At 38.3% G+C, this 22,387-nt stretch overlaps 1 protein-coding gene across 5 annotated transcripts in view; it reads right to left on the reverse strand.

Annotated features, from left to right (window-relative positions):
• gabrg2 (gamma-aminobutyric acid type A receptor subunit gamma2) overlaps nt 1–22,387 on the reverse strand; it is a 47,555-nt gene that overhangs the window by 19,822 nt on the left and 5,346 nt on the right. For 2 of the 5 annotated variants that reach the window (XM_053331041.1, XM_053331040.1), the window contains exons 2-6: nt 18,714–18,853; nt 11,339–11,406; nt 7,826–8,046; nt 5,754–5,836; nt 3,551–3,688 (exon numbers count right to left, since the gene is read on the reverse strand). In XM_053331041.1, coding sequence (XP_053187016.1) covers nt 3,551–3,688; nt 5,754–5,836; nt 7,826–8,046; nt 11,339–11,406; nt 18,714–18,853 — 650 coding nt within the window. Of the gene's footprint in view, nt 1–3,550; nt 3,689–5,753; nt 5,837–7,825; nt 8,047–11,338; nt 11,407–18,713; nt 18,871–22,387 lie in introns of those variants that run through there. The other 3 variants (XM_053331045.1, XM_053331043.1, XM_053331042.1) reach the window with 2 other exon arrangements.

A 22,387-nucleotide genomic window follows, 5' to 3' on the forward strand; every position in this document is an offset into this window, starting at 1 on the left:
AAGAGCCCTGGAGTGGGCAGAGATTCAGTGTCTTGCTTATACATAGACAGCTAAGTATGGTACACACCAGCAGATGCTGAGATGAGAGTTTGACCTCGGGGTCATGTGGTTGAAGGAAGATCTCCCTGCACTACTTTACAGTCCCCTGCTTGGAGAACTCCTTGAGAGATTAGAGAAAGCAGCAGAGTCAACATAGGAGCAACGTAATGACCAAGCTTGGAAGTTAATCTCCCAAAAACAACAGAAACAAAACAATAATAATAGTGTATACTGTACTTATTTATATGCTGCCTTTCTTTCAATGATGCTTCATATAACGTGATGAAAATAAGCCAATAAAGCCATCACATAAGTATGGGCCATATATAACAATAAAGAAAATGCTTGGTAACAGCTACACTTGCACTAAATTGTAGTTAAACAAAAAAGAAAGAATGTAAAAAAATATGCGTGATGACGAAAAAAATATTAAATGTAAAAGCTATTTTAAAACTACCATGTCAGCATCCTCCATTTATGTTATCAATCCTAAACAGGACTGCTATTGAATTCACTGCAAATAAATTAAACTTCAAAATAAGTGGATCTCAGTGATCCAGTAAGTAAAAGTAGATCATGTTAATCACTGTACAACTGTTTATACTGGTTTTCTACACTTCAAATGCATAAAAGGAGCTGACGATGATGCGGCATATTAAGGAATATTCATATATTTCTAGCACACACTTCAGCAGCACTGCCCCGCTGTATGGCGAGTACTTGATGACTAGGTAATAAGGCCCTAAATGACTGCTGCTTTTTGAGACAGATGTTGTGTTCATGAATCTTGAAGCAGGTCAGATACCCAAACTGACTGCAAAATGAGTCAAGAGATCTCTCAGCCGCAGTCAAGGTTCTGTGCTCTGACAAGAGAGCAGATGGCTGTTTGTGGAAATAACAAACCAGATCAGAGAGAGAGAGGGAGTCAGAGGGCAGTACAAATTCTCCACTACAGCTCGTCCTCCTACACAGATTGCGTGTTGTCACTTGAAAAATGTTTTGATTAAAACAGAAAAAAAAGAAAATTAAAAGTGTGTTTTTTTTTTTTTTTGGTTCAGTGAACTCAACTCTCCCCACTGCAGTCCAGGCATTTGGTCATGCACATCCTCTCTACCTCCCTGTGAGAGTATGGAAATGTGTGAGCATTACGTTGCAGTGACTCTCTGTTGAACTGCGGCAAATTACAGACGATTGGATGAATTAATTTGCTCCCATGGCTTCTTTGTAAACTAATGCATTGAAGTGTGTTATTGTGTGTTTCTGAAATACCTGGTTTGGTTGGCTATCTCTGAAAAAATAAGCTTTCTGAAATCTGATATTGCCATCAAACGTTTCTTGATCTAAAATGTTTGGTAAAAGTTGATGATTCATGGTGTTTTTATTTGTCATCATTATAGAGCACTGGGTTACCTAACAGGGATAAACGCTATCATACTCTCAGCAAACACTTCAAACACAATAATACCTTCAACTTAAGTGTCCACCATAGGAGAACACTATTTATTTGTCCCATTACTACCCACTTAGTGAGCTCTACATGCACATACAGGACTACAGCTGCATCATCTAAAAACCTCATATGGTCACACACTGTGTGTTCATGGTCATTTTAAATGACACATCCCAGTTCTATTTTAAATACTGTGTTTTGTATCCTCAGAAATGATTTGCCAATTATCTCCACATCTGCTGGACAAAGACACAGGGTTATACACTGGATACTTACTCATACCCCCAAAAATTGGATACATAAAACCAATGTTACAGACTTTCTAAAACACAGACATACACCCATCCTAAATTAAAAGCACAACACACTAAGCAGATTTAAGAAAGTATAAGCATTTAAAATTTTAGACAACAGGCTGTAGTTCTCTCATTTTGCGACTTCCCTATTTGACTATCTGCTTTTCACAAAGGAAGCAAATGACCAAACATACTGATCTGCAAACGACAGCAAGAATAATGACCCTACTGCCACATGTCTAATACAATGACCTTTTCTTTCTGTAGCCTATTCTCTAAACAGATGGAGTACAGCCAAAAAGCATCCATTCCCCTCTGATCAATACTCGCATAACACATGGGCTTGAATGAATTGAGTATCCCATAAAAAGAAGAATTTACAATGAGTTACAAATGAAAAAAGATTGCCACCGCCACACTGCATGACAGCTTTTCTCTTTAAATCATTTCTAAAGCTGCAAATTTGGTTATCAAAGCAATTAAACAGTGAGATTCATGAAGACATCTTTCATTTGTAATGAAATAATATAACTTTGTTTAAACTCTTCAGTCAGTTCCTCAGGATAATGCAACTGATCTAATGAGGGCAAACTGTCCTCCGGCCAACGTTAATCTCTCTGGCAGCCTTTCTTTGATTCACACCGCAGACAAGCATAGAGGATATATACATTTCCATGAAGAATATTACATACATTACTTACCGGCATCTCATGAATATAAACATAAACAAACAAACATATGTACGCAAATGCAGTTTTGGCCCCTCTTAAACATCAACAATATCCAGGGAAAGCAGCTGTTTCTCCTCAAGCAAACATTCATATTCCTGCATCATGTTTAATGGAATGCATCCACTACACTATAAAAAATGTGGTATGAATTATGCATTTATTTTCTCACTTATGACTATTCCACATTGTGTATTAATGTCTTCTAAGCAATCATTCTACCTATAGAGTTGAAAAGTATGGAATATGGAGCCAAATGTCAGCATGTTGATCCTACATTAAGACAATGGATGTCTGCAAGGGACAATTGTCCAATAGCATCCATACTATAGGTAGTCTGGTTCAGAAATAGTTATAAATACATCGATTATGAAAGAAGTGGGTGTGACACTAAGACAACATTACAAAACAAAAAAAATGTCCTTTTAAGTGATAAAATGAACCATCATGTCCAGGATTATGAAGCCACAGAGGGTTCTATGGAAACAGTATATTTGTTTTAGTCATAAATGTGGGTAAACAATGAGCAATCTTTGTATGAAAAAGACTGGCAAGCCGTTTTTTGTATACTGTTATCCAGTTCTTACAATAAATCCATAGGTCCTGTAAATGTGACCATCCCCGAGTCAGTTTTCTGTTGAAAATCTGTCCATCTGTCCAATGAGATGCAGGAAACCATTATGGATTCTACTCATAACTAAACATGGATTAAAAACATTGCAATTTTGAGATGAAGAGAGTATCAACTTTATTTGGTAACACAGTTGGAGGCACGGAATGCACAGTTGCGTGAGCCTTATAATGAAATGTCACTATGTTCATCTCACGAGGATGATGCTGCCTGCACGCGCTTACCCACCTCAGATTAAAAACATCATTCCCAATATGAATTTTGTGCCATGTAGCTCCATTCTAAAATAACTTGTCACGCACACATCTGTCCAATGTCACAAGCAGGATGTGTATTCAATCAGCCCTTTACTGAATGAATGATCAAGACTGGAAAAAAACAAACAAACAAGCAATTGCTTTCTTACCTGAGACAGTCCTGACGATCTCAGAGGTGTTCCTCAGGCCCACAAAGGAGAACTGGTAAAGCCTCCAGGAGCGAATGTCCCCAACCTCCACTGAGCTCCTTTTCCACTTGTAAACAATCTCCTCCCTGGGGTAGCCATCTGAACAGGAGAGAACAGAGTTAAAATGATGTGGAGCTTAGCTGAGGAGAGTACAGGAAAGAGGGCCAGTGCAAACATTCATCCCTTTTAGGAAATATCTTCAGACTTGACTCTATAGATCTTCTCGCTGCTATACAACAAAATATGGTACAAAACAACATGGTGCAGAATAGTTCAATAGATAACAAAACCATAGAGCACTATCTGTTTTATTTCAGACAAAGCCATACTCACAAAGTCAGCTATCTTGCAAATCAACTGTTTCATGAAAGAACCATTACATAACAGACTTCTGCACAACATGTTGACAAAATATCTAGTCCATCTGTGAGGGGAAATCTTTTTTTCTTATTATTATTATTACCGCAAGTATATGCTCTCTGGTGGTGACGATCACAATGGTAATCTTACTTGTTTTTACTGATTCACTTAGGTGTGCAGATGCATTATTTGAATCAAATCATAGTTCTTAGTATTGAATTTCTCTATGGTAGCAAGTTGGATTTGGAATTGGACTCTGTATCCTGTGAACGCATATGATTAAATGCTCCCAACTAAGGTGGTGAAGTATAACTGTGATGATCTTAAGCCAATTCTCTTTAGATTTCAGTCTTGTGTCATCTGCAGTTTAGTAATGAGCAGTGCCATCAGCCATCGAGGGAGTGGCTTGAATAATGCACATGTACTTTCCTTACTGCAAACTTTAAATGGCTTTATGACTAATGTGCTCTCAGACATCCAGTAATGCTGGACCTCAGAGAAGCAGGAGATGGAAAGATCTGCCCATTTGCCACATTACAGCCAGACAGCCAGACAGCCAGTCTCCTCCTTTGCTGGCAGTGCATCCAGGTCATATTATTGATTCAGTGTTCTTTTGGGTAGCTAGAGCAACAATGCTCTTGTAGTGCAATGTCACAAATTAACTTTGCAGCTAGTTGTGTTCTTAGATAAGTAAGAAATAATATACTATATCATGTGCAAAGTATAAAGAGATCTGTAAATTATTCAACGTGGTACGCTCTGATCCGCTCTGATCCGCTCTCGTCTGGCCACAGTCAAAACCACTGCAGAAGATTTGAATTGCCCCATGTTCTGTGCCACGTGTTGAGGAAATATGCCACACACTGCTCCGCCTGCTGCTTTTGAGATTGAGCTCATGTACTGTACATCAAGCGGTTTTCGAAGTTCTGAAAACATCCATGGCTTTCATCAAATTTAAATGAATGTTCCACTTTTAGACCCGCTACCCCCTCGGTTTCTTTTTCTTGTTGCTCTGGAGCTATTTAGGAAGCAATCTCTCTGGAGAATATCCCGTGGTGCATCTCTCTGTAGATCCATAACCTCATTAGCATAACTTACCCCCAGTCTACTCCTCACACATGGGCACTGACTCATTTGGACTCATGTCACTATTTTGAAATGTCTTTCAGAGCAGTGTTGATAAAGTGTAGGAAAATCTAGACTGTTGCCTTTGGTCGAGTTGGCAATGAGACATCTATTATTAAATCCCTTGATTGAATGCCAGTACACAATTTAAATGAATGAATGTATGGACCAATGCTTTCATGTAATATATTCATATATATTGTTATTTTTCTAATCTATTACAGAGCTTATTTCTATCCAGCAAATAGAACAATCAACAGTGTTAGAGTTGCTTTCTGTTTAAGCAATAACATTTCATGTTTGCATACATACTTTCATACATGCATACTTCTGTTAAACATAAATACACACGAGTCATGATTGTCTTTCAGGAGATTGGTGTGTTCTGAAATAAATCCTAAGGCTTTACTGCAGCCTGAATTTCCTTTCATCCTTTAGCCTGTTGCATAATGATTCCTTAAATGATGTCTTTGTTGTACTCATATGTTGCTTGTTCCTGGCCACCGTGTGTGTGTGTGTGTGTGTGTGTGTGTGTGTGTGTGTGTGTGTGTGTGTGTGTGTGTGTGCGTGTGCGTGTGCGTGTGCGTGTGCGTGCGCGTGCGTGTGTGTGTGTGCGCATGTGTTTGAGATGAAACGGAAGAAGTGAGGGAGGGGTAAGACAGTATATGGCAAAACTTACAGCTTGAAAACTCCAGGGGACATGAGTGCTCATCCATTGGGAAGTTGTTCAGTTTAAGCTGGCACTCGGCGTCAATGGTCAACCTGCAGGGACAAAATATTTGGATCCACTGACTCGGTAAAGAAAAAAACGTTAAACAGTATGTAGTTTAAATCGAGGAATGTGCTGGAAAAGTGTCAAATAAACCCTGCACCTTGTGAGTATTAACACGAGGCATTATTAATTAAAATTTCACAACACTAAATTGATGTTTTTTTCACAGCAACACACTTGTCTCTTCTTTTCACACTTGAGGGAGTTTGAAGGCAAAGTCATTAAACTTCCCCTTAATGAGAAAATGACCTTAAACGACTTTACCCATCCATGCACTCGCTATTGTCATGTATCATTGTCCTCCGAATCACAGCGGCCACCCTAATTAACCAGTGCTTAAATTCTGAGTTCCTTAACAAATTAATGAAGTGGAAGGGTAGTGTTCTGCATAGGAGAACATCCATCATAGCTTGATTGAGTCCAGGAGAGTTCACTATCTCTTTCATCGCTGATGATATATTGCAGTGTCAGTGTAAACGTCCACTGTATTTATGATGGCGTGCAAAACATGATAATAAGCTCAATCAATATTTCCCTTTAATCTGCCCTCCTGTTTTACACACTTCACATATTTCTGGTTGGTGCTGCAGCTTTTAGACTTGCAAACAGTGTGTAGTCTGGTTATTATTGAGCAATTCATCATTTTATAATTAGGAGGCCAAAAGGCAAAAATCATCTAGCAGTTCCAACCCATCAGTGCTTCCTGGGTAGGCTACTATAATTTTCCAGTATCAAGCTCTTCAGGCAAGAATAGGTCATTAGACTATAAAGCAATTTTTTTATAATTAGTAGCCTATAGTATTTATACTACTTACAAAATCTTCCCAAGCATTTCAGAAACTGAAACAAAAAAACCCCAAAACAAAACTCCCAATTAATTGCCATAAACTCCATGCAAGAGCACCTAAAAACATTAGTTCAGGGAGACGTAGTTCTAATGTTTCTTTGTCATATACAACTTCCTGTTTCAGTCTATAAGACAGATTTACTGCTCACTAATCATGTCAAATTTAAAATATATACAGAAAATACCAAAATATAAAGATAAGATATAAAGATAACACTGCTGTCAGTATAATAATAATAATAATAATAATAATAATAATAATAATAATAATAATGCATTTTATTTAAAATAAGTATATATGTAACTTTAATTTATTATAACATAGCTGGCAGGTGGCAGTAAAGCATCTTAATGCTGGTTGACAACAGCCCCATGTCTGCACTCATTCACTGGTTTTAAGCACTTTAATAACGGTTGAATCTTCCACATATTTTCATGCCAAGTTTTCATTGTTTGTACTGTATCATGGAGAGCAGTATCTATCAAGAGTATAAATAGTTAGGTACCATTTCAATAAGCAGTATTGGTATCTATAAAATCTACCCACCCATCCCCAAGGCTTGTTCAGGGTAATCAGTACCATGAATCATTTATGTATAGAGGTTGTAAATTGTTGGGTATTTCAAATGCTTTCTATAGTACAGGCTTTGATCTTTGGTGGGGTGGACTGGAAAGCATCATAGTGGCAAAAACTAAAAATACAATATTGCAAAGTTGTTTTTGTCTTATTCAAGCTTTAAATGCTCAAATCGTTGAAACAAGACCAATTACAATTTATCTACATTATATGTTGTTTTCTGCTTTGTTCAGCTGAAACTACCCTTAGTTAATTGGTTATGTAAATGGGTTTTGAACTTCCCATTACCTAAGCCTTCATTACAAAATGGGAAAAACAAATGTTTACTTTTTTTCCACTAAATTTGTCTCGCTTGTATCTTTTTAGACACCCCAGCATTTAAACAATAAGTATGACATTATAATACCCTGCATAATGAAATGTGTATAGCTAGTCAGTTAAATCATTTTGACACCCAGTCACACAATCAATCAAGTTGTATGTTGCAGATGAGGAATACCTTAATAAGTCATATCTATTGCTAATATTTCATTTCAGGTATCACTGAATTTTTACCTGAGGGTGTAGAGTATTCGCCCATCATTCCAGATCCTTAGCATGCGATTGGGTGTGGTGATCCAGTGGGCATCGGCCTTTTTCGAGTTGCGGAAAAATGTGTCTGGGATCCAGATCTTTCCAACCATATTGCTGTTGAGACGCAGAACCTTCATCGTGCTGTTGAATTTTAACCTTCTGTCATACCAGGTCTGAGCGAAAAAGATGTCAATGGTGTATTCCTGATGACACATAAAACAAACCGTATTGTTATGTTAAACCAGCACTGTCACCATTTTGTGCCTTTTAACTGTGAGATGCAACACATTCAAGTCAAAACTGAGATCTCCACTGTTTTTTTCAATCAGTGGAAACTTGTGGAACAAATGCTGGATATATTTGCAGGCAGTTTTTCCTCAGACAAGATGGTGTATATTCAGGCCAAAGGGTCCTTTTGTCACTACTAAAGAGTGCTGTTGAAAAAGACCATCTTGACGCCCTCAACCTGAAAATTAAATGTTCAACGGGGCAATTAATAATTCCCATTGTTTGGCTCAAGTATTATCTAACCTCATAACCTGCTGCCTTGGCAGCACTTTGTCCTGAGCTTGACAAAACCATCTGTCTCCTATTCAGTCCTTGTGACAGCCGTGTTCGAACATACATAAGAAGGATGAAAAAATAGGTGATAGAGGCATGGGCAGAGCTACAAGCAAAGGTGCACTGTGGCCTAATGTGGGAAGAAGAGGAGAGGCCGTGACTGAGAGGAAGCTATCAGTCTTATTTATTTTGTTATTTGGATTGGTTGAGCCCTAAGGTTCAAAGTGAAGTACAGCAAGAGAGAAAAAAAAATCTGGGGATTTGTGTGCAAGAGGGCATAGAGGCATTAACTTCCTGACAAAGCTCAGCCCAACAATAAAGCCTAAATCCATGCCAAAGAGTCCCAAACGAGATTTGAAAAACAACATTTTCACCAGGCAACATTCCCATCCTTTCAGTATCCTTTTTTTCACAAAGGACAGAAAGATAGTTCAAATCCAATGAGAAAAACTGAAGGCTTTAGGATCTTGAACTGGGCGCTGCTGAGTGGGATAAACATCTTTTTTTTTTTCTTTCTTTAACCGCATTCTGGGATGTGATTACACTTCTTTCAATTCAAACAGCTGCACAAGTCTAAGAAGTGCTCAGCTCCAGTGGCTACAAAGCGTCAATTTATGATTCTTTTTCTTCCTCAAACCTTGATCTCTCCCTCTCTTGCTCTCTATTAGTCTGTCCCATCCAGTCCCTCTCTCTCACACTCAGATGAGTTGTAATTTTGCCATATTTCATGGGTCCCTAACACATAATTAAGAATTTAAAATTGTGTTCATGCTCAGATGCACATCCCCACACCATCGGTCTATTCTCTGCTCGTTGGAAAATCGACACACCTCACCACATTTGTCATGTCACGGTGTGAACACGATGGCCCAACCACGCTGATCATATATGAATGTAATCAGTCAACCTTTCATGTCAGCAGAATGTCCTCGTTACACGCACATACTCATGCATGCAGACAGATTCTCTAATGTGAGCACAAAAACACATTTTCTAACTGATCCCACCGATGCCTCTCTTCCAACTTCACTGTGACTGCAGTTATTGAGAGTGGGTGTTTTAACTAAGACTAACTGAAATGGAACCCCATGTAGAGAAGACTACTCTGAAGAATTACAAAAGAAGTGGGTTCTCAGCGGGGATGTGCAGCAGAAAACAATGGGCATCACTCAAGAACATTTTCATTAAAACTTTTTTTTTTTATCCTTATACTTTCCTTAAACTCCATTCTCTGAGGTTTGGTTGTATGAGTGTTTCAAGTTGGATTCAACAAACTCTTTTAACTGCCTGAACTTTCAGTCTGATGTAGTCTGCCGTTAGATGTGATCATTAGCATAAACAACACTGTTAGAATTCTAAAACACATCACACTCCTGCTTTCAGGAATCAGCACACACCAATTTTAGACATGTCAGTAGTTGGAGACCTGAAGCAATAAGAATATATGAATCCTGCCAATGATGTGTCATCAGAGGAGCTCTACACTGTGATATAAATAAAGAGGGAATGCTTTGTCATGAAGTTAGTTGCTAAAAAAGAAATAATCTAAATCCATGATGGGAGGGGATCAAGGGATGCCACACACTGAGATATAAACAAGAGAATATTATAGTCTACAGGTGATGTTACACTGTCAGCTGCAATACAAGATGATAGTGGACAGGGATGCAGACACAGAGGCAGCTGCCACAGTGGGACAATTTTCCAACAACTGCTGAAAGATAAAAGTTGCTGTGCCAAAATATGGTAATAAACATCATAAAATCGAAAACAAACCTTTAAGTAAATTGGCAGCCATGATGATGATAATATGGTACACAGAATATTTTGCATTAATTTGTTTTAGTTACATATTTAATCTCCAAATTATTTCAGATTAGGGCATTATAAATCAAATAAGTATGTCTCCCCAGTGTAGAAAGACATAGATTATCTCTTTATGACACCTATGACAGGCCTGGACCACTTGTAAATACCTAAGAGACAATTCTAAGTGCAAGAAAATTGATGAATGGAAATATACGAGGAGCTCTCAGTAACATAATAACCTTGTTATGTCTTAAAGTAAGTGGTTGATAATAGAATGCTATTCTAGTCAAATTACTGTATTGCTAACCCTACTTGAAATGTTATTTCAGGAGTCATACTCTAGAAGAAAATCTTGTAAATTGCTTTGGATAAAAAGTTCCTGCCAAATGACAAACAGAAAATGTAAAACTTCTCCAAAGCCATTCAAATATTGACAGAAACTAATACTAACATTTGGAAAATGGATAGTGTGCCGATAAATGCTCTTACCTTATCTATCATCTAACTACAAGGTTAAATTGGATTGTTCTTTGGAATAATATTCAAAGAAAAACAGGTATTTCAATCCAATTCTCAACAGACAGAAATAAAAGCCTAAAAATATCTTCTTTTCAAACCAGATCCAAGAAAAATCTCAGATGACATTTAAAATTGTAGCTGGTATATTTGGGAAGCACAAAATGATAACATCTTAGGACGTGCCTGTGTGACGAGTAACACAAGTGATTTACCACACCACTATTTCTAATTCGAATACATGAAGTGTTCTTCTAAGTTGTCTGCAATCAGGTGCACTAAATAGATCACTTGTATCCACTGTGGTGCAAAGAGCAGTGCAGGTAACTTTCTGATTGACACATGTATAGTGTTGCTATACTAGAAGGGCTGTGGGGCAATGTAGTGATTAGGTGGACCAACCAATCCCCCATGACAGTAAGCATCTGCTCTACTGCAGTTCCAGCAAAGTAAACATACTACCTAGATCATTGTGTTCTCACCTCCCTAATGATGAATGCAGGTCAAACACAAATTTAGGCATACACATTCTCCTTTAGTTATACATGGTGTATCATGCAGGTTATTAATACCAAAAGTGACACATTAACATATTCCAGTATTACTCACCATGTTGATGGCATTTACTGGCCCGATGCTGTTGACAAACATGTCTGTGTGGATCACTGTTGGTTTGACTGAAGAGAAGAACAGGAAAATCCATTTAAGAGATGAGCAATAATCTATAGAGCACTTAAACAACAACTCTCAGGAAGGTGTTCAGTTCAGTTTTGTATACAGTATATCACCATTACCTTCACTGAAATAAAGAGTAAAATAGTCTTCCCATTGTGAATGTGAGTCCATGTGGTGACTGCACAGCTAGCTTTCATGTTTAAGTATTGTCTAACCTACACCTCATAGACACACAGGTACTGTAGGTGCATAGTAAAAAGAGAGCATTTAGTCTGGTATTCTGTCAGCACTATATTCCCTGGAAATGCAATGTTTCATTGTGGACTTTCATCAGGCATCAAATTCACAATATGAATAAAAACAACATCTTTATACTTATACCCACAGACTGAATCCAAAAATGACTCAACACTATAGAACACAATGAACAAGTGGGAATTGAAAAAAGAAACAGATGGCATTGCAAAGTCATTTTTATCCCGAGCGAGGTTCCCTGTATAGGAGAGGTGGAGGGATATCTGACAACACACAACCCTGGATCATATCCAAACTGGAAATATCTACAAACCCATTAAGAGAAAACATCATACAAAAAAATGCAGTATTTCAAAAACTATTTTAAGGAAGACAAGAATTAAGTAATCAAATAAATGTTCTGTAAATAAATTCAATTTTACAAATAAAACTTTTACATTAATTAGTTAATGTCCAATGATTCTGATCTGAGTTTAAATATGTCAGTATATTTATATTGTGAAATTAAAGCCTGATGACGGCGCATGACTGAAATGGTTTTTAACTTGTTTTTTTATTTTTATTTCACTACTAGTACTTTATCTGCTTTTTGGTTCAAGACAAGTAGAAACTCAACTTAAGAATAAAGAGGGGCAAAGTTGTGGCCCTTCCTTTTAGGTTTACTGCATATCTTTAAGGCATTCAGTTCACTCCATTCAAGTATATACAGTAATTTACTTTAATTAAAAGATCCCACTTCATATTTAAGACACTATTAGATTATCTGGATTTTACTGGGTCTAAGATACATCAGATACTGTTAATGAAATGGAAACCCTGGCTCAGATTTTCCTTTGTCTGTGAATAGACTACATCAAAGCCCCCTCTGATTGGGCCAACTTCCTTTTCAGAGGGGCTTCCTGCCAATGTCAGAGATCCACACACTTCCTCTGTATTTACAGCCAAACTCCTGACCCATTTACCAGAATACCTTTGTACCCCATGCAACATCGCTTCCATCCCGTTTCCTGTCCTTCTATGCTTGGGGCCTGAGCCCCTCCTGATAGCCAATCTCTCTCCTTTCTAACCAACCTGCTGGTGTTTTCCTGGCGCTCATACAGAGACTTAGTTTCAGGTTGAAAGTGCCTGATAAATATTTTGAAATGATGTGATTTGAAGAGAAATTACAATTTGTAGGTGAAAATACCTCACCAAAAAAATATGCCAGATAACATTAGATAAGCAGATGCATTAGAAACTGCTAAACTAACTTCTAAATGTCAGTTTACTTGAGGATATTTTATTATAGGGTATCCAGTCAACACACGATTAGACACACAGTGAATCAGTGTTGTTCCTGCTGTGTGTGTGTGTGTGTGTGTGTGTGTGCGTGTGTGCGTGTGTGTGTGTGTGTGTGCGTGTGTGTGACTAACCACAGTATGAACTATATACTCTCTTGTGTCAGTGCTTGTGTGAGTTACATGCATGCCTTCATTTATAAAAATTAATTATCTTTGCTTGTGCACCTGCATGTGCTCATCTGCCCACTGCCTTGCAGTACACCTTTTGGTGTCTACTGCCTATGTCGGCTTGCTGAGATGGACAGGCAGATGTCACACAAAGTATGGGTGATAGAACCGGACAGCATGGTGTCAAATAGATGTCCATGCTGTGTCAGGTCCTCTGAGTCAGCCTGGATCAGCTTCCACACTTTGCTATCTTTAATGCGTATGTTTATGGATGACTGGACGTGATGTCTGAGAGGAGTCAGGTTAAGACTCAACCGGCTTCCAGGCTTGATGTGAGCGCTATAGTGAGAGTGAGAAATAGACAGAGGGAGTGAGTGCAGGTTTGCATCCATTTTTCATGTCACTCCAAGGCATACATGCATGTGCATTCCATCCCCACCCCCAGGGCACATTTACACATGCAAGAATAAACACACACACACACACACACAATGCTCTTAATACCTTCTACTTGATCTCTCATGATGTTCTGATCCATTAAGTGGGGCTTTTGACCTCATATATTAGTGATCGTCTATGAATACAACTACATTAATGCATTGCCATCAAGGCTGGGTGGCATGGACAAAATCAAATATCACAATATAATATTGTATTGATATTGACAATATCCTAGAGATGACTATTGGTGCTTTCACAAAATATTTTCACAATGAGATTTTTGATTAATAAGCATCAGTAATGTGGTTAGTGGATACATGGAAATGATAGAATAGCTAGAGCAGTCTGGTAAGTAAAAAAAAACACAAAAAAATAACGTATGCCATATCATGATATAACAATATCTATTCTCATATCACAATATCATATTGATATACCATCTAACCCTACAGTAATTGGCCTAATTAGAATTTATGTAGATTGAAAATATGATCCACAAAGTATGTAACCCTGGACTTGATTATTAGCAAAATCCCTTATAAAGTTGTGGGCAACACATAAATAGAAGGTAAATAAATAAAACAAGCATAATTGACTTATTTTACACAGCCAACTGGAAAGTGGAGGTTTTTCATTTATGCACAAACATGTGCCAAGGAAGCATTATTCCAAGATTGCAGCGAACATAAAGCGGCAGTGCAAACATTTCCAACTTGCAGTCTATGTCAAGGTAATATGTGCCAATACACCCACTACAAGCATCCTGGTAAAAGGCTGATTGAATCATAGCTCATAGAGTCTGACCAAAATGCATCACCATGCATTAGCAATTATTCAGATCTGTTCATTAAATTCATTCAATTCACTGTACAATGTTCTGACCGCTGTACAATGTCATTATCATCATTCTGTGAAACAATCCATTTATATACTACAGGGCAATGACCTTGACCAATTCTTTGGATGTATTATAAATTAAACATTTTCAAATTCTTTTTTCAAAGGATTTTCAAATTCTTACTCTCAGACTCTGTCCTATTTGCTTCAGTTTTCCTCCGTACAGTACTCCAGGGGCATTAAAATTAAATGAGCATCACAATGGACTTCAAAGGGAAACTGTAGCACAATCAGCAGTGAATCTAAATCCACAGTATTTCAGTGCTCTGAGGAGTCGAGAAGAAACTTTGCTTTGCCTTGGTATGGTTGGCTGCTTGGCTGATTGGTTGGTGGCTCAGTTGACAGTATAGCTGGCTAATTATAACCCCTCTGTAGCTGTGTAACTTGGCAGCAGCTGGAAGACCAACACTGAGAGAGCGAGATCATAGCGTGTTTGAAGATGATGGTTAAGACGGTGGCAGCCAGCCGCCCAGCTCTGCAGCAACTCTCTGGGTTGAAGCTGTACCTCAAAGAAGATCTGAGCTGCTCTTCAATTTATAGCACAAGCCCACTTCTAAAGCCTTAAGTATAAAGATGATGCCCCTCATGAAATGTGTCTCATTTATATGCAGAATTGTACATATTCAAAAGTATATAGATGGACAATGAAAGCAGCAGCAGAGTGTGAGTATAAGCAGCCGAGTCAATTGGATATACTATACTTCCTGCTATCATTGTGCGCAATCATTTCAGTAATTTCATTAGTCCTGCTTTAAAACTGAATTAGGTCAACCGTCAATAACCAGCAGTGGTACTTCCGGCCTGGTCGTGTCTTTCCAGTTAGCACAATGGGCCATGTTTGTGGTTGGGAAGCCAGTGAGGGTATTTCATTGCTGATGTAAAGAAATGGCTAATGAGGTAGTGCATCTGCTCCCTCCTTAGATCAACAGTGTAGTGACCACACAGCAACAACCACGGCTTGAGGCTGAAGCCAGTATGGAAGTACCTTAATGTGCAATGCCACCAACTGTCACTAGATGATGGGTGCACTGATGGTCATGTCTGCTTTGTGGGTGCTGAATGACAGCTGTGATTGACAGTGTGCTCACTGCTGTTCTCCCTGGACATGGGACTCCCATTGCATCAACCTATTGTTGCAATATTTTGGTAGGTTTACTTGCCCTGTTAGCATAATGTACCCAAAGTAGCTAGTGTTGGCCCAAGTGCACACCACTCGATGTTCTCAATAAGCTAGCATTCCCTTCTGTCCATGGTAGCAGGACATGTTTTGAGAGTGTGAATGACAACAGCCCACACTCCTTTTAAAAAGGTCCTTGTTCCAAATGGAAAAGATGACCCCAACCATAATATGCAAGCAATGGCTAACATTACACCTCACTAAATGTATCTTTACATACGGTCTATGTCAATGACAAAGAATCTTAGTGCAGTGGCTCCAAGTAAAATCATGTGCCATTAGTTTAGTAAACTAAACAATATAGTCATTTAAAGCATGCTCATGGGTCTATAATTACTTTTTTGACAGAGGGAAAAGCTCCAACATTGCTGAGTCAACACCTTTGTCTATAGATGGAGCATTCTGTTGCTGCTGTTTGGGATGTAGGTAGTATATCAGTATATAAGTTCATATTTATCTCTTCCTTCACCACAAGGGACACAACTTGATTTCGACAAACAAAACAAGCGTCTCAACTGTAACTCTATGACTCAGGCAGTTACACTCGGGCATCATTTGAAACTGTTGCTGTCATTTGCAGCTTCACAGCACTAGCCAGTGTCCCCCAATTCAGCTTGAGTACTGCAGTGGGTTGAGAAGCTATTCACCATCACTATAAAGAATGGCATATCTTTATCATTCTATGAGTGTGACAGATACTGACGTCCCAGGAATACTGACCCATGAATCAAGCATTCAAAGGTGCTGAGCATCTCCTATTCAGCTCTTGCAGATGGACGTGACAGGCTGTAGGATATATGTGCCCTTCTCTCGACAAGGGAACTCTGCCCAGCTGTCTGTTAAAGTGAAAAGAGTAAGCCACTTCTCTACTTCTCACATTGACAAGACAAGGCTTGCAGGACCATGACAGACTGCTATCCTGACCACAACACATGCATGACCATAAACACAGGTACATGCAGGGTACAATTTGCCAGAGGGGATGATGGGGATTTCCTCCCCCTCTGGTCTATATGTCCCTGCCTCTGCAGAGTTATTTTTATCCCTCTTATAGTGAGGGAAACATGTTAAGTACTAGTAAAGGACTGCAACATGAGAACATTCCATGGTACAAACAATAAAATCAGACACTGACTTTAAAATGAGTGACAATAGAGATGACACAACGTCTGGTCTACGTGATGATACATTAAATGAACCAGGGGTTGCCTCCTTCCCTGCTCTTAGATTTGCAGAGATGTGGCAAAAAGAGGGCCAACACACTGCAGATGACCCCTCAAAGGGAAAGCATACAAAGAAGACAGAAGTCCATCATTAAAGCGGACCATTTTCTTTGTGTCACAATAGACCTATTCATTTTTATGGTGACATCACATTGTGCTATCGCATGCTGTGATTACTTTCCCTTAAATGTGGAAATGTGTAGGGCACTGCACATAGATCTGAATGAAACAGTGACTTGCAAGAGTGACATTAAATGTATTGACATGTCTGGGCGAGTGGCACTATCCACATAACAGAAAGTTACATTAGGGGATTTAATTCTGTTAAATTGGCATTCAACCTTTTGTTTTGTTTTATATGATCACGTGTGCACATGAGGAAAGGACAAGGCATGAACTTGACATCACATCACTGAGAATGAATTATTTTATACATATTACTGTAACATCTCCAAGAAATTGCCTATTAGGCTACAGTCTATATATAGACTCCCCCCCCCCCCCCCCACACACACACACACACACACGTCCGACACACAAACATATACCTATACTTTATATTGTAATCAACATGGCTGCCAACACTGTTAACACATAACACAAACACTTGCATAGAATGAACACAAGCAAACCCACACATACCAATTGTAATGCTTAGCATTGTGTAATAATAAACAGTGTGCTGTGTGTTCTAAATCCTGTCTTTCATTTCTACAGCCTTAATGAAATAAATAGGCACTGGCTATCCTGCTACAGCTGGCCTATCTTTTTCATTTCATGCCATTAAAAAAGTCATTATTTCATATTATTTTCTAATCTGCAGCAAATATATTCTAATATGTATCAGGTGGCATGACTTAAGATATTACCAGCTACCAGCAGAGCTGAGCAAGTCACAAGCAAATCAAATTCCCAGGTTTATCCATTACATGTTTAACATTTGCCCTTCATCAAACGCAATGTGATTTTAGAACTGTTGAGTAATATTTTAGTACATTTAGTACACAAATGATTCATGCTTTTCAAAATGTGTATTTATTACTTTCAAACACAATTGATAATATTTAAAATAAAACAGATACGGTGTGTCTTGTTATGTTACTCCCATTACAAGGGTTGGGGTTCAATAGCATTTTATCATGATCACATTAACATTAACCATCCTTTTGGTCACAGCATCAATGCTATCAGGTGATATAATCTGTCTCTAACTGTAGAAATGACACATAAAACTCTTTGAAAGCTCCAAGAATATTGACAAAAGAGTGCAACATGAACACACAAGACAATCTTTTCATCTCCTTAGAAGTTGGTATGAGTTTTTTTCATTCAAAAACATGGGCTCAATGAGTACCTGACCAGGAAAAATGAGTATCACTAAACATATGATTTTTTTTTAGAATTATTTCTTTATAGTATGTAAATGTCTGCTCTCAGTTTGCTTAAGTGCCTTACGATGCAGTTTCTTGAAATGCTTTCTGGCCATAATCAACTGTACAGGAGTCTAAGTATTCACTTCATCTAATGGGTTTTATTTGAGGAATAATTGCTGAAATAAGTCAATATATTTTTGGGTTGGTGTGCTTTCATTGACAAGTGTTCCAGGCTTTACCTTGTTGCACAATTATGGATTATCTGTCTTCAACAAGTGATAAAATGGGAGGCTTCAGGCTTGAAACAATCAATCCCTTCTAGAAATCAGTGAGTGACATTGGAGATGCTACATCCCTGTTTTTGTGGGAATTTTCTCAGTACATTGGTGAAGTGCTCATGCATATGTGCTTCATTGCAAATTTGCCTGTAAACGTGGGTACATTTCTTTGTGATTCTGTGACTAAAGGGATCATCTGTGAAAAATCAGCGCCCACCTCCGATGTCAGGTCTGAGTTTGTTGTCGTATCCATCTAGTAGGCTGTTTAGGATGTGTGTGACGTCACTCTCATACACTTTGGGAGTCAGCACCCACGTCTTGTTAGACACCTCATCGTCGTCATCAGTCTGGAAGGAGCTGTGGTGAGGAAAGAGAGAGAGAGAGAGAGAGAGAGAGAGAAACTAAAATCAGTGGTGCACATTAGGTGGCAACAGTAATTATATGGTAATACTGTAATGTATAATATGATATACATAGGTCAGTGTCTTTTGGTATATCGTCCATCGCAAGTTTATTGTTCAATGTTCATGGCTCTAATAGCTTCGGGGGAAGAAACTCTTCCTCAGTCTCTCATTGTGTGATTTCTGGCTGGCAGGCATTTGCCTGATTGCAGCTACACAAACAGTCCATTGCTGGAGTGGTGGGGTCCTTTACCATCCTAGCCCCTAGCTCTGCTTAATCCTGTTGAATAGGCTCTGTAGGGAAGGGAGCATGGTACCCGTAGTGATCTCGGCTGATAGCACACTTTTCTGCTTGGCCATAGTGTCCTGTGAGGAGCTGTTCCCATACCAGGCAGTTAAACTCTCCGTCAGGATGCTCTGCACTGCAGCAGAGTTGAAGGCTAGCAGGACTCTCGGAGACCTTGAATTTCCTCAGCTGTCTGAGGTTATACAGTCACTTTCTGGCCTTTGTTGTTACAGTGTCATATGTGTAGTCAATGTTAAGTCCTTAGTAATATGCACACTGAGGTACTTAAAGCTGCTCACCCTCTCCACTGGAGTCCTGCTGTTTTGCAATGATGTATAAGACCTCTGTCATTTCCTTGCGGTCAACAATTAGCTGCTTGGTGGTTGGCCTGGGACCACTGTGACAGGCCTGCCACCTCCTCCAGATATGTTATTTGTTTATTATTATATATTGGATTACATATCCCTTTCCTATAAGGTCCCTGTTATTTATCATTTAAATAATATAGTTGCATCTTTGAAAAATGCTAATATGAGTTACAGAAAAGAGTGATTCATTATGTATGACATATGACATACTAAATTGAGCAGGTTGATAGGTGAATTAACTAAGGTACACATTCATCACAACACATAGACACTATGCAAAGTTCTCATTAATCAAATATTTATATTTTTGGTCTATTGTCCGGCATTTGTACAGACAGGACATCCTGTTGTTTTCAACATATGTACCAGTCTGTGATATACTTTTTTTTCCCACTAAGAAATGCCTGAACTGTCGCAGCAAGAAAATAGCAAAAAATGTGTCCCTTCAAACAAGCTTCTTTAGTTTGATAGAGATTGATATTCTTATCAGATATTTTGAACTTCCATCCACATCTAGCACCATTTAAGGAGCAACGTTTTGGTGAAGAACAAACTATGTCCTATCTGATCTTTGATTTAAAAGTAAGATGAAACCCTTTTGCCTTTTATGTTGGCATTCCCAGCAGGTTCTCAGTCTATCTTGTACAAGATTCAAAAATTACAAAAGCACAAATCAGTCATAGCCTGAAAATGGCACAAGCCTCATAAACATGTGTTCATTTAATACAATATACAGTTTATGTCTGATGGAAATTGTGATGTTAGATATCTTCAAGAAGATAATTTAATATTGTTGTTTTTTTTCTCATACCACTTAATTACTAAGTATTATCATCTATACATTTGTTATTGTCATTAGCTTTGTCCTCCTGGAAGCCTTGTACACACCTCTTTCCCATCTATAGGTGTAGCTAGTTGTTTAAAGTCCTGTGCTCAGACAGTCAACAACTTTGGTCAAAGTCACCAGAGTTTGAAGAGCTGCTTTTAGCATTGATGACAAGAAAATTGGACGCAACATTAAATTCCTACCTGGACAGATACATTTTGAAGTCTTGTGAATTTCAATAATAGTGTTTCCCTGTCATTTTAAAAGCCTGGCTGGCTGCCAGGTGAATGAGAACCCCCACCAGGCCAAAATGACAAAATAACACCAGATATCCATTCTTTTGGAAATCAATAGCTTTTGGGAGCCTCTGTTCTAAATTATGACTCAACATCTGTGTTGTTGCCCAAGAAAATCATGGTAGCAAAGCTCCTTCAAGGAATAGGACAGTGCACAATATGTTTGTAGTGACAGTGAATGCGAGTGGAGCAGAAGAAAGGGTTATCAGTAAGTCATCAGTCTGGCAGTAAATGTACAGTCCAGGCTACAGTGAGTCAGTTAATAAAAACTGCAGCTTCTCAAGACAAATAAAAGTCTTGTCTGAAAAAGTGGCTCGGGTTAGCTCCAAAACTAGCAACATTTGGTTAGCCTAAGCCTTTTGACTCCCCCAACTTTTGACAATTTCACTCAGTAGAGCTTAGAATTTTTACAAAATGGCCTGAAGAGTTATTGAATCAAAGTAACCTCTTTCATGTGACAATGTCTTTCTTTGCAAAAATGGATGCTTGGACAAAATAATTTATTTCAGAAGTCCAATATAAGGAATGGTTATCCTAATTTTATCTTTTTTGTCCAATGTGTCCACCTATACAAACCCCACCTACATAATACCCCACAACATAATAGATGTTTAAGCAAATACAAGAATTGCACGTACTCTTACTGTTAGACAGCTTAGGATTTAAATAATGATCTCCACAATAATGTTCATTAATAGCTAAAGCACTCCTTTAATTTGCAACTTCATGACTTTGCAAAAATAATGAATAAACTTGTAGATGGCAAAGCTCAGGTACTTTACTTGACCATTCAATTTTCCTGAGTTTACTTCCAGACCTCAGATGTTTCATGTTGGAAGGGTAATATGTTTTCACTGCTTTCCCCCAGACAAGTATGATCTGGGTAAAGTATGTGTCTGAAAGTTTATATTTTATTGCAATTACGCATTACATTGTCACGCGTTACACCCAACACTGATTGCAATAAATCATTTTTCAGATTTGAGACCTGAATAGGAGGTGGATGTATATGATCCCTATTGATAATGCATTGGGGACAATTAATCAGTATAAGTAGGACAATGAAAGGAGACTAACTTAGCACTGCACCGTGATGTCTGCATTGAAAAAGAAGTTTTGACCGGCATTGAGCAGGTTTAAGATGCCTATGTGTTTGTCAGACAGAGACTTCGGGCCAGATTTATGTACATAAATACACAGGGTCAATTTGCCTTCCACCTTTTCATTCAATTTACGCTAGCACAATCTGTGTGTAATTAGTGTGTGATTTACTAAGACAGCACTTCTTTACGCAGTCAGTGCCTGGGTCCACCTACTACATACATTCTGTGAGTGAAAAGAGAACTATACAAGGAGCATTTCAGTGATTAGCAAACCCAATATAATGTAAAAACAAACTCATAACAGTTTGTCAAGAAATAACAATATTCCAAATATTTACTAAGGCTCTAATTAAATGCTCCCTGAACTAATGTTTTAATTGCCTTGTATTGAACTGTGCTCTAAAAATCAACTTCCCTTTTTGCCATGCCTTATCAAGAGTAAAATTATCACTGTACTGCAGCAGCTCACCAAACTCAAGTTCACATTTTTGTTAATCAAAAAGCCACAGTGCCCAATCTCCTCTGGGTTTAGATTTAGAAAAAGGACATACCATATCATTTATTGCTCTTTGTTCACTTCCGTCTTCTTTTAAAGTATTTTTTAAAGAATA

Source organism: Scomber japonicus, chromosome 13, assembly GCF_027409825.1.
Source record: "Scomber japonicus isolate fScoJap1 chromosome 13, fScoJap1.pri, whole genome shotgun sequence".
NCBI lineage: Eukaryota > Metazoa > Chordata > Actinopteri > Scombriformes > Scombridae > Scomber > Scomber japonicus.